Here is a 13,915-nt window from a genome sequence, read left to right on the forward strand (position 1 = left end):
GCACCCATCTGCCCTTTATGATCTGTTTCCACTCGTCCAGATAACACACAATACTTCCTCCAACCGGAGTGGCACACGGTTGTAGAGGAAGCCTCCGTTCATTGTTTTTTAGGCTGCTTGGTAGCAGATGATTGCTGCCTATTTCCATTGCCTCTGCCTCGTCCAGGCCGTCGCTGTTGGAATTGCGACCTCTGTTGATTCTGGCCTTGATTTTGCGAAGACCAATTCGTCTGTTGGCTCCTCTGCTGAAAAGATCTCGTCATAGGGACGAAAATTACCCCGACGTTTAAATGCTTTCTTCTTTTCAAGGCCTACGGCCTTAAGAGTGTCCAACTCCACTTTCCTTTTAGACATTTTGTCGTCTGCGTGAGATCCAAACAGAGTCGAACCATTAAACGGTAAATTTACCATTTTCCTCGGAGCCTCCGGCTTTAGCCCCGTAAGGCGAAGCCAAGCTGTACGTCTTGCACAAACACCGTGTGCATAACCATGAGCTGACAGGTCCGCCGCATCAGCAACTGCGCTAATGCTCTGGTTAGACACCAATCCTCCTTCTTCCACTATTTCCAGAAAGTCTTTCTGATCCTCCTTAGGGAGTTTATCTGCAAAACGAGCCACTGAGTCCCAGAGCAGACGGTCATAGCGGCCCAATAAGGCTGCCACACTGGCCACTCGCATGACCGACCCCGAGGTGTTGCACATTCTTCGCCCCAAGGAATCCATACTCTTACTATCCTTTTCAGGTGGAGCAGAAGAGGTAGATGCTGCAGAATTCACTTTTCTGACCGCCGCTACAATAAGTGAGTCTGGAGGTGGGTCAGAACGCAAAAACATTGGATCTTCTTCTGGAGCCTTGTACTTCTTTGCAATCCTAGAAGGACCTGAACCCACCGTGGCCGGAGTTAGGAATGTTCTCATCGCTGGTTCTATCAACCTGGGCACTAACGGCAGAAGAGGCCTGCCAGTCGTCTTGTGATGCAGGGTTTCAAAGATGACTGACGTTGCTACTTGGGGAACTGCCATCTTGATGTTGAATTTATTCGCTCCACGACATAACACATCATTAAATGTGCTCAAATCATCCACGGGAGACACTCTGGAAGGAGGTGTAGATGATATAGTTGGAGAATAGTCTCCATATGAAGATCTTGAAGAAGACGAAGATGATGTAGAAGATGGAGAAGGGGTTCTACGTCTTCTCTGAGGAGTTGCCGATCGCTGCCTCCTACGCTCCCTTGAACGTGATTTCTCTCTCACTAAGGATCTGGAGCGTGATCTTTCATGCAGCTCCGTCCGAGGGACCGGAGCTCTCTCCCCCATCACCGGACGCATCTTCCAATGTCTAAGACTTTCCAGCCACCTCGGTGACAAGTTAACAGGCCGTTCTGTATGCTCAGGTGTAGCCTCAGGTGACACCTGCACAATATTCAGCCCTGCTGAAAACTTGGAAGCTCTGGAAACTGCACTGTGCTCAAAGACCAATGAGCCAGAAGGCGTCCTTTGTCTGGGCACCAATTGTCTGTCATCTGACACCTGCCCTGAGGTTGAGCCCGAATGAGCCACCACAGAAGAGTCCTGGTGCACTGTCTCTTTATTAGAAAGGTTGAGGCAGTGATAATCTTCCACCTTATGAGAAGCTGGAAGACACACCACATAAACAGAGTGTGGGTCAGTTTTCAACATCTTCTTCCCACAGGAAGGGCATTTGTAAAATAAAGGTGGCATTCTGACTAAAAAACACCAACAGTTTAGTCAGAAAAAGATAAACCACCACCAAAGCTATATTTTGCCAAAAAATGACAAGAAAAACCAACTTCTGACAGAAAATACTACAAATGAGCAGAGCTCAAGTTCCAGGTTCCTCACAGAACAAGCCGGAAAAAAGAACTGGCCTAACTGTCACCTGTGGTGCATTATGGGAACAGAGTTCTCCTGGAGGCCTTAAAGGGAAAGTGTGCAGATTCTCTGGGGCCTTAAAGGCAGGGTGCCAGTCTGATTTTCTGTACACAGACATTTTTTCATATGCAGCCTTTTAGGCTAATAACTGTTTACAACAGGTTCTTTGATGAAAATAAAAGGTTTTTTCATGGTTATGAAATGCACTTTAGGCTCATGCCTGTTTATTGCATTTATATACAGCATATTTTCATGCTTCAGAACGTGTGTAAGGTTTGGTTTGATTAGCCTATGTATTAATGTTAGGCTGCATATCATGGTTATTACACATATATATGTGTATAATTAGTTAGTACTATGTACTTTTGGTTATATTTACACATATATAAGTATATTGTTTGTGTTCCGGGTTCCCGCTCATGGGCGGAGATAATTCAGTGCTTATGACTATTAATGAGTATCCCCTGGAAGAGAAACAGGGGAAACATTTTTCCACGTGGGGAAAACCCTGGACTAAAACCCTCACATCGTTTAAGGAGTACTGTTACCCTTCCCACCCTGGAAGGAAAGTTATTTTCCTGCACTAAATGTATGCTCATTTTTGGATGGGAAAGGTTTGAAGATGAGATTGTGATTTACAACAAACTTGCGTGCTTTTGGGTATCCACAAACTTTCACGGCATTCTTGATCCTCCCACTACTCATCCCTTGTAGAAGATTTACTAGTGCATAATGATATGCAGTTGTTGCACAAACATCTGCAGGAGTAAATCCAGTTACACCTGGCAGGTATTGCTTTTGTGAACATCAGCCAACCATTAGTGGAGCCATTTAAATCAATAAAGGCTGGATTACAGTGGTAAAATGCTTTGTGAATCAGATCCATAAAGCTTAAGCTGTCCATGGGAATGTATGTGTTAATCCTGGTTACTGTGGACCTGTGCAACAACACAGCTGGAGAAATCATCGTGGTTTGGTGGACAAAATAGTTCATGATGGGTCGAACTTTATTCACCTTGGAACCATTATGGGGTAGCCAGGTGCGTCCCCTTGCCACCTTCCAGGCCAAAGGTCTGCTCTAACATCTAATTTCTGCATCCCCTATTCCAGACAAGTTGGTACATTCCCACCATGCATAGTTCCTACCCATTGAAACTGCTCCAGACAGGTCTAATCAAACAGACCTTCTGAGAGAGAACTGTGCCATTCTATAAATAAATAAATCATACTAGAACAACGAGAGCATTAAAAACAGTCCATTTAATTTCTATTATGACAAGTTATTCAGCAGAGGCTTGTCCATTTACATCTGTAACTCTGTCCAGTGTCATATATACGAACTGAAAACAAACAGAACCAAAGGGCAACTTTAAAATACACTTCAATACAAATATATTAAATGAATGGATTCGCAATAATACACATAAAATCACCAGCTTTACCATGAACAGTGGACTTGAGTTACTCTTGCTCACTCGTCGCAGAGACACTTGGGTAATGTTCAGAGATATGTATTGTATTTCATTTCGAACCCGTTGCAATTGCCATTTTACGTGGACACAATTATTGTTTGGCACACCTCATTGTCCGGTGTAAGTAACAATGTGGGAGGGAGGCAAGGAGACAGCTGATTCTACTTTGGTCTTGTTAATCTTACAGCAAAAGCTAAATCAACCCCTAACTAGCTTCAAAAGATCGAGTAAAATATTTAGCATTAGCGTGTGCTATTTATACTTTAACCATTTGTTTTCTAAACCTTAGCAGGTACAATGCATTCATACTTTACACACCAGCAGTGAAATATAGATGCAATTGCCTTGGCTCTGGTTCTATATTTTAAAAAGTAAAAAGTAAAAAATGTAAAAAGCAGTCTTTCTCGGTGGTAGAAATAGAGCCGGAATTTAAAGAAGAAACCCTTTGGTTAGATCTCAGTCCTGAGAGGGGATGGAGGTGCAGAAGAGGGAGGAATTGGTGAAGGTGGCGTTGGTAGGTTGGCAGATTCCACTTTTTCTTCATATTTCGGGGGAGGATCAGACGCGTAGTAGGGACTAGGAACAATCTCGGAGGGGTTGGTCATTGAAATTGTATATACAGATTCAGGACTCGTAGCCTCTGTTCTGTCCGGGCTATTAACGCTCAATCTGTAAAGGAAAAAAAAGACATGTTACCGGGGGATTTAGATTCACTTCTAATACCCACAACTGAGCTACAGAATTATCTCTGCCAACCAGAAACCCAGTTTCTAACCAGTAGAAAATCTCGTCTTTTGGAGGCCATCCGTGTACACATTTGCAGGTCATGCTATGCAATGAATATCCTTTAAACACTAATACTCGCCTGTGTGTACTGTTAACAACTTCTGATCGCTGAAACCTATCAGAACACATGAACACTTATCAAACAAGATTTAAACAAGTTGAAATATTTGGAAAAATAATGTACCAAATTTTACCGAACAAGGTTTGTTAGAATATAACTTGTGCAAAAACATGTGCTTCTAGCCAAATATGACACTAAATCTTTAAACACAAATCCGTCATGTTTAAACACAAATCTATCAACACATTTTCAATTTATAATATTTATTTTTCTCAACTTCTCTTCAACATCATGATAGCTCAGTGGATTTAGCGACTGAGTTATGTCTCATTGGCGCTGTAAATGCAAAACAAACAATTGATGGACGGAATGTTGCACAATGGCAAAACATTGCCCCCAGTCACAGATCTGGGTTTAATCCATTGTTATTTTGCTCACCACACCACCCCAGTTCAGACATGGTCATATGCAAATCAGTCTTAACTCTGTGCCTCATGGGAACAGTCCAGCCCGAACTGCCAAGCCATGTCTTCCCTGGACCGGAATCAAGCAACTTAGGACCGGTTTCTGGCTAACAGCCGTCATCAGCCAGGATAGCTTGATTCCAGTGGCATGGAGAGCACAGGACTCACGTCTGAGCATACCCGTCCCACTCTAGGATGGTTGATTTCGGTCCAGGGAAGACATGTCTTGGCTGTTCAGTCTGGGCTGTTCCCATGAGGCACAGGGTCAAGACTGATTTGCATATGGCCATGTCTAAACTGGGGTGGCTTGGTGAGCAAAAATAATGATGGATTAAACCCAAATGTGTGACTGGGGGTGAACGTTTTGCCATTGTGCAACATTCCGTCCATCATCTTGTGTGTTTTGCTGTTCACCCTATGTGGGGAGGGTATGCCCAGACGTGGGTCCCGTGCTCACTACGCCACTGGAGTCAAGCTATCCTGGCTGAAGACGGCTGATCGCCAGTAACCGGTCCTAGAATGCTTGATTCCGGTCCAGGGAAGACATGGCTTGGCAGTTCGGGCTGGACTGTTCCCATGAGGCACAGGGTCAAGACTGATTTGCATATGGCCATGTCTGAACTGGGGGGCTTGGTGAGCAAAATAATGATGGATTAAATCCAGATCTGTGGTACGGGTGAATGTTTTGCCATTGTGCAACATTCTGTCCATCATCTTGTGCGTTTCGTTGGCGCTGTAGTCAGACGTGAACCCCAGAATATATCCACCGCCTTTGGAACCCCTATTCGACATCAAGACTTTCACGCCTTTAAACAGGTATAACGACACTGGAGTACGAGAGACAAGCTGCATTAAAATTAGTTCAGTCTCTTAGTGTACACCCAGCTGTGAGGCGGAGGCCATTTTAATTGTTTGCAGCAGTGCCCATGACTCCCTTGCTACACCACTGCTAGGAAGGGTGCGAGACAATGTAGGAGTGGCCAGAGAGGAACTAGCAGATGCAAAACAAAGTGTAGAAGTCAAACAAACTCAGGGATGGAAGATGTGAAAAACAGGAGAACGGCTAGAGGTCCACTTCCTGAAGATGTTCTGGACAAGAGCCCTCTTGCTGGGTAACCTGGAAGTTCCTGGTGCAGGAAACATGCTGTATGTGCGTGTGAGACTTTGCCTTCAGGAACTCCAGCATGAGGGACCATCTGCAGTTGGCATCACAATATGGATGGACCAAAGCCAGTGCCGAATGTGGGACGTCCGGAAACCCTGGTGGGATTTGTAAAATGTGCGATGAATAAAAAAATCCCCCTTTCAGAAATACCAATTCTTAAAGATTTAGATGCGCTGGAACTAGGGTGCAGGACCCCCATAAAACTTGATAATGTACAATAAAGGGGTCCTTCAAAATGGTTTCGTCTGGCAACAAATGTTGGGTTTTTAAAGAAACACTGTCAAATATCGTCTATGCTTTAGTGAAGTGATGTTAACGGACTGCACCCGCCCCCCATTTGCAAAATCGTTCCAGCGCCACTGGGTAAGGTAAGCGGACAGTACATTAACTGACGCTCACTGACACGCCAATAAGTGCATAGGGCATACGAAGCAGGTCATGCTCATCCAGGAGGAGATGGATTGGCCCATAACCTACATCCCACCAAAGGAATAAGGAAGTGCAGGGACACTTCGAGGGGCATAACAGATGCCCCATGAAAGGAACAGTCCATGCTCCTTCGAAGACTCGAAGTGTTGTAACTACTACACACTGGCTTGCCAAAAGTCATTTTCCTATTGTCCCTGGTGCAGCAAGCCAGATTACAAGCATCACCTCTCTCGTGGTTTCAGAACAGCGTCGTGAGAAGGACTGGGTGAGAAGTGGTCAGAAGTTGAGTGAGGTTTGTATCTTGGATGAATGACTGCTATGTAGTTAATGTAGTCAATTATTTGGCATGTGTACAGGCAGCGCCTGGGTGAGTACAGACCGGGGCTCTTATCCACGAGTGCATTCCAAGCTCATATTAAGATGAATAAATGCAATTCACACTCGAAATTATGTACAGAAACGAGATGTTTACACTGCTCGAATTCAAACCCGGATGTTTACTTCCTCACAGTAGAGATTAATATTCACTTTTCCGCGAATGTAGTTTAGATTCTTCTTTCGAAGAAAAAAATTAAGCTCAACAATAAAAATTATGAAAAAATTTGCTTTTCAATGTTTACCTTGCATATTAAATGGGCCTCATTGTAATGCCAGACAGGCAGCAGTGGGTGACTCGGGGCAATCCTATTCAATGCACACCTTCAGCCATTCCCATAGCTGGAGGATTAAAAGGCCGAGTGGACCCGGCCAGGGTTCGAACCTGCAACTATGGGAGCCAACTAGACATCCCTGCAGTGCATGCTTTTGTCTACTCGCGGGGCACTTTTGACTTAGCAGTTGGCCTGGTAATTTTCATTGGGCCCTCATATGCCCACTGCTGCGGGCCATTCAGACAGTTAAAAGAGATCAAAACAACTTCCTGTGCAATTTTCCAGCTGTCAGGAATTACGGCACGAACCTTAGAGTAATTTCTGTTAATCTATCCGCCCAAAGCATGGTCCCTACATTATTGCCTCATTAGCCTTCTATAAGATATCTAAGATATCGGAAGCTTAATCAAAAAAAATTGCTATGAAAAGCTCCTGGTCACGGGGATAGAATTACAGGTGACTCAGGGTTGTCACAGGGATGGCATTGTTGATGGCAACTGAGGTATCCAAGAACAATAATATACTGGTAGATCGCAAGTGGCGGTTATCCAAGCAGCAGGGTTACAGCATGGTGCCTACACAACACCCACAACCTGTACATGCACATTTGACCCCTGTATCTTAGACGGTGTCTGTATACCCTGGGTTTTGACGATGGTTAGACTCAATGACAGCTTTTGCAGAGTGGAGAATGTGGATTCAGGTGATCAAGTGGCCATTGGTAAACAGAATAAACCCCCACTTAAAGAACATTTATTAGATTTGTAATTTTTTTGTGGAATGCCAGTTTTCTTCCCCCTTAACTGCAGAGTTTTGTACAAACAGCACATTTGCTGGGCAAGCACAGAGGGCCAGCTCAACACATGGAGATTTAAAGGGGCCATTTCAAGACTCTAAAGAGTATAGTTGGAGGTGATAACAGGGACTTGCTTTCGGTGGATACACTGTATGCAGAGTGGGTGCAGATCCTGATGGTTTTTTATGTAATAACACTGTGATATCCACCCATACAACTCCTGGACGCCTCTCTCATCATATAAGGGAAGGAGGTGTTGTTGTCTATATTTCTTTGGGGTTATATACGCCCCTACTATCGTTTAAGCTAACTGTATGATCCTCAAGCCTTGGTGACCCAGATCCTCCTCCATTTTTCCACTCCACATTTCACCTAAAAATTTATATTTGTGTTCGTGGAAAGGGTTCTTGCTTTTTTGTCGCATATCCACTTGAGGAGGGTTGCCATTGTATTGATTGTGATTCCGCATATCAAACACATTCTCTCAAAGATTGCTCCACGAAGCAAACGTCGCGTTGTGTAATACAGAGGGTGGACCCACACTTTATTCAAGATCCTTCTACGCCTACATAATCTCTTGTTTATCTACCACCGATTGAGCCCTGAAGAAGTTCTAATCTGGAACGAAACGCGTTGGCTGAGGCCTTTTAAGAATTTCTGAAACACAATAAAAGGACTATTTTTGAAAACTGTAGCGCTTTGGACTGATTTATAGTGCACAGTCTCCCTTTTTTTAAAAACACAGATATCCAGTGGACGAGGAATAGTTCTGCATAGGGAGCTGCATCAGAAACTCCGTTGGGACCATGCACTGGCTGTCATGGTCTCCGCAGGTTTTGAAGGCCAGATTGCATGCCACGGGAAGGTCTAGAAATGTTGTGCACAGTACAGATCCTAGGGTGTTCAAGCAGTGGCATGCTGTTGAAACAAGACTGTTCGAACTCTGAGAAAGCCATACAAGGCCTCAAGCATGCCGATGTTGCTGGCATTTGATTAAGATTAGGACCATATCCGCACTGCAGTGGTCGAGCATCTTAATTTAGATCTACACAGAGAAACACGACAGTATGGTGTTATGTACAGAAAAGATGTACCACATTAATGGTTACAGGTGTCAAGGTTAACCATAAAAGGCCAAAAACTAGCCAGGCGCCAGGTTGTCTCTATTAGCCTTGAAAGCGCTGCAATGATCTCATGTCCATGCTGCAGATTATGGACCTTTATCTACAAATCCTAAACACTGCAGTGGAGCTTAGTTTTATACCCAACTGCTTGGTTCACATCAAGAATGCAACTATGCTCTATTCCAGCTACTTCCCTGCACTGGGTCTTGGCCCAAAGAGCACACCTACTCGTGATATAAACCTTACTATTGAGTATTAGAACTTTGAGGACATCACTTTTTATTTGGGGAAGATAAGACGGGCCCGTCTCTAAATACATATGAAGTTCTCTTTCAAACGTGTGTAAGATGGGTCTGGTTTGACACATTACTCAGTAAATAAATACAATGTAATTCATTCTAAAGTTGTGACAGGGAGATTCTTCTGCATGTTATTGGGAGTGTCATCAAATCACCTGATCATGGCACTTTAGCTGATTTTTGGATTGCACAAAGTGTTTGCTATGCACACAAGGGGTATTCAGTGACTGTCACCGGTATTCTGGAACTGTGTAACATGCGATTGTGGCTATGAGACCAGTGGGATCCATTGTGGAGTTCCTCTGGTAAGTATATCACAGAATAGAAGCTGGCTAACCTCCCCCGCCCCCTCTCCTCCAAGCAAGCAAGGTGAATTTCTGACAGTCCAGAAAATTCTGTGCAGCACCAGATATTAAAGTGTGGGAGAATGGAAAGAGGGGCATCTGACAGAAATGTTCTTTTAGCCAATTGTTCCCTCTTGAGCACACCCATTAGAATACATGAAAGGTTTGGAGAGGTAGAGACGGGGGCCTCGCTCATTTGTTGGTGCCCTTTGTCTCTCCCACAGGTGCGCCTCCACAAAGCCGATAGCTAGGGTTTTGTGTTTGGGCACCACCAGAGTTTGCAGTCACCCCTCGCTGATTGCCTGTGGCATCTGCTGGTTAACAGGTGTTATTATACATTTTCTTTGTTTCTGCTTAAATCGCGCAAGATATACTATTACTTGCTTATATTTGGATTCACTAATGAAATGATTTCCTTGTGAACGCTTTTTCTGCTTATTAGCAATATCCAGTTCGCAAGGGCATATAGGTCGCTCTTGTCTCTTTGTATAATTAAAAGTCTCTGGGGCTCCTAGGCACAGTCGAAAAACGTGGACTTGGAATCACTGATTTCTGAGACTCTCTGTAGCATTCTGGGATCGGAGCAAGAGTGGGGTAGAAACAATTAGGATTTAGGGAGGTTAATCTGATTAGTTAAACTGCACCTCTGGCAAGTATATAATAGAATAACCATTCCACGCTAATTTCCAAATATGTCAGTTTAGGCGCTTTTCAGAATTGTCCCCCTATTTAGAATCTTTGAAGAACAGGGTTCTATTTTGCATGCATTGTCCGGGATGACGAGCTTAGAAGGGTATTCTTTAGAAAAATAATATAATTTCTTCTAATGAATACCAGTAGAATCCTGGTCATCCGATAGAGACCGACCTATTGATTGAGTTTTATCGTTTATCGCTTTAAGAAAAGGTTTTAGTATGTGCCGTTTAGCAGGCTTGAAGTGGACTGTTAATATTTAACTGTATTCGAGCCCATGGCCTCCCTTTCGCCTACTCATTGAGCATTTACATGCAATGTGTTCTTTAATGATACCTGTGAGTAGGTCAATCTTTGGTTCAAAAGACAATGAAACAGAAGTAAATGATTCAACTTCGAAATAAATACAAAAAATATTTCATTGAAACAATTTGAAAATGCAAAAAAGTGGGAAAATCGAGAAAAAGTCAGTCTAGAAGAGGTGGTTTAAGGGAGTAAAGTGATTTGGATGCAAAAACGGTAGGTTCAAGTGTTAAATGTGCAAGGGAGCATTCGCCCTATTTTTATAGTCGGCAAGGGTTGGTTGCAAGTTTGAAAGATGGAGAAGAGGCAGGTCAGGAGGTAGTGCGAGGGTGGGTAGAGGGGCTCGTGCTTTTATATAAAAAAACAATTTACTATGAACATGTAGAATTTAAAACCATTTAAGTTTATAAACATTTGACCCAAAGGAGGTTATTCATAACTTGATTTGAACGAATAGCATCGATTTGCCTTCAACCCCTGTTAAGAGGCTTTGTTAGAGCTTTTGTGTCATCAGTGTTTCCATTTCCACTCTAGCAGTACGGCATAAAGTTGACTTTAAGATGAGACTTTACATTCATCAATGAATTTGGTAAGATGGATGAATGGATAAATCTGTAGGTATGTTAAGTATGTTTGTACCTTCCTGTGTCCAACATGAAACCATTTACTCCACTGAGTTGTACCTCTGGCTATCAGGGTAACCTTTCTGCCTCTGTTGGGTATGCATCCACTCTTCTGTGTCCTCCCTATCTTGTGGCCGAACACACACGGTCTGCCAGGCCTTCGGTAGAGTTGTTTCAGATGATCTTGGGCCATACTTTGAAACATCTTACCTTTAAATTTAAGAGTTAAATGGCCATAATAGGAGATGGGCTTGTGTAGTTAATATTGTTTCAATGATACCTAGAAACCCATTTTATAGATTTTGGCAGACAACTACCAAAAAGTAATGGTGGTGTTGTTACTTCATGCCACAAACGTTTGGGAGCCCTGGAGCACACAGAGGTCATAGGCCACAACAGAGGTGGGTGAGGACTTTTACCACTGGTGTCCCTTTATCCCACCTACTCGGATTCTCGGAGCTGAGCTAAAAAAAACACCCTTTCAGCATTTGACTCTTCAAGTAGCTAGGAAAGGAGTCCAGCCCTTTCCAGGAAGGTATTATGGGGTATGGACTCAGAACTCAGCATCACACTACAGAACTCAACATCTGTCCAGGCCACTGCATTAGCTTCATGAGAAAGTGCTTTAATACACCGTGCATGTATGACTACATGAATGGATTATGCCAGGTTCCTAATACGGTGCTACAGGCTGGCAACAGTAACCTAAAAATGTAAATGATGGATCAACACTCACAGTGAAAAGTGCTTTCCAGTTACTGTGTCTGTAACTCGCAGACTTGAACTCTTAATGGCACCAGGTTTGTTAGTGGTTAGGAACAATACTCTGAGTCTCGGGTAAGCTTCTTGTGCCTCTGAGGCAGTGTTTTGTGAGCATTTAAATTAGGTTACCAGCAGTGCCAAGAAAATGGGCAGGGCCACCAACACACAGAGCATCCTGGGAGAAACTTCTGCCTGGCCCCAATTACACCCAAGACTACTTTTAGGCATCCTCCCTAGTCCAATCGTTCAGGTAGCAGACACTGGGTCTAAATTGATACCCTATCCTCACTTAAGAACATGACTCACACAACCATTAGGTCACCCTGGTTGATTTTTGTATGTTGTCTAGAGGAATCGTTGCGTATAATCTTTGCCTGAAAACATGTTCATACAAGCACTGTCTTATTGTAATTAACTTTCATGTGTAAGCCCTGAACAATGCTGCTTCGGCTGCATGTTGGGTTATCTAGAATGGTTACCCTTTTTAATTCTGCCATACTTGCTGACACTTTCGGTATAAGCCACATTAACTATGCTACCTTGTGAAATGACACAGTCTACTGTACTGTTCACGGTTTTCGTGCTGAACCACATTATATTATCCTTGTTCAAATGTTGCCAATTACTGTACCATTGAGCCGTATGCGGAACGAGTGTCAAATGGCTATCAATGCGGAAGTGGTCACTGGATAGTCATTTGCGGCGCTTCAGTGACTAATGTGTTCAAAATAATTATCATAATTATCTTCCCCGTAAATTCACTAAACCTTCACAAAACATAACAGTCTCACGACATAGATCGTTTGTTTTATTATCAGAAATGAACAAACGCTGCTTTTCCACTTTTGTGTCATACGAGTGTCTAATGGCCATTAATGCGTAGTGTTTACTGGCTAGGCATTGCGGCGCTCTAACTAAGGCTGAGAAAGCTTAATCTTTCCCGTAAATCCTACAAATGAATACACCTAGCCTTCATATAAACATAACTGTGTCATGATTCAGACTGTTCTCAGTAATGACCCGAGTCTGATTCCTTACTTAGAGACAGATTCTGTACATGAATGGGGCACCACTCTGTAGCGACTGCCACTGGACAGCCTTATCGATCGCTCCATTCTGCACACACAATGCGCATGCGCTGTCCGGCTGTGCCTGTATACGCATGCGTATCGGTATACATACCGGCCATCGGGTCGCGTCCCGAAGTATAGATAGGATGGACTCCGTCCTCCGACAACAATAAGGTGAGCTGCCCTGCGAATACCATCGCCAGATAAGAACGCTACGGGGCATTATTCTGAAAGGTTTTGGCGGATTAGGAATGAAAAGGACTGACTATCCCACTTCTTCATTAATAGAATCCTGTCGGCCTCGAGTAATTTAATTACATCGCACCACGCTTTCAAATTGGTGAGTAGGGTCTCTTACCTAATTATTCTCTTATCTATTTCCGTTGCCCGTATGCATTGCTACAGTGCCTAATCACACTGAACATGGTTATGTTTATTCTAGAATTGGATTCTCATGCACCGCAAGTACTGGTGAGTAAGGCGGTGACCATACAGTCCTTTAAACATTATCTCACTTCACAATACCCAACCACTAGTCTAATCCATTTTTAGATCTCGGCCTGCGTAGGCTGCGCTTGCGCAGTCTCGCCGGCGAGATATTATTCTTAGTGTGGGGCTTGAACCTGCCCCTCTTCTCCATTGGCTGGCTTCCTAAACGGAGGCCAGCCATTGGAGGAGAGGGGCGTCTGTCCATTTAAGCCCCGTCTTTTTGGGATTCGGGTGTGTGTTTTTTAGTTTCTTTCTCTCCTCTTCCCATTGGCTGGAATTTTACATTTCAGCCAATGGGTAGAGGAGAGAAAGAAAAACACGCCCCCGAATCCGAAAATGACGGGGCCTTTTTCCGAGGCATTTCTGCTTGACCTTGGAGATACATGGTGGTGTGGAGCGCTCCTCTCTTGCTTTCCAGAGATGGCGAGCGCTTGTTGTTTTTAATGTAAGGGAACTGATCAGTAAAAGCGGCCCACCAAGCTCTTAAAA

General features: G+C 43.7%; 1 protein-coding gene across 1 annotated transcript in view; it reads right to left on the reverse strand.

Moving 5' to 3' along the window:
- Positions 1 to 3,138: 3,138 nt before the first annotated feature.
- TMEM171 (transmembrane protein 171) overlaps positions 3,139 to 13,915 on the reverse strand; it is a 130,106-nt gene continuing 119,329 nt past the window's right edge. Inside the window, exon 5 of the mRNA XM_086960796.1 lies at positions 3,139 to 4,037. Within this exon, the coding sequence (XP_086816922.1) occupies positions 3,818 to 4,037 (220 nt within the window). The 3' untranslated portion in view covers positions 3,139 to 3,817. The remainder of the gene's footprint in view (positions 4,038 to 13,915) is intronic.

The sequence above is a fragment of the Lissotriton vulgaris genome, chromosome 3_1 (assembly GCF_964263255.1).
Source record: "Lissotriton vulgaris chromosome 3_1, aLisVul1.2, whole genome shotgun sequence".
Taxonomy (NCBI): domain Eukaryota; kingdom Metazoa; phylum Chordata; class Amphibia; order Caudata; family Salamandridae; genus Lissotriton; species Lissotriton vulgaris.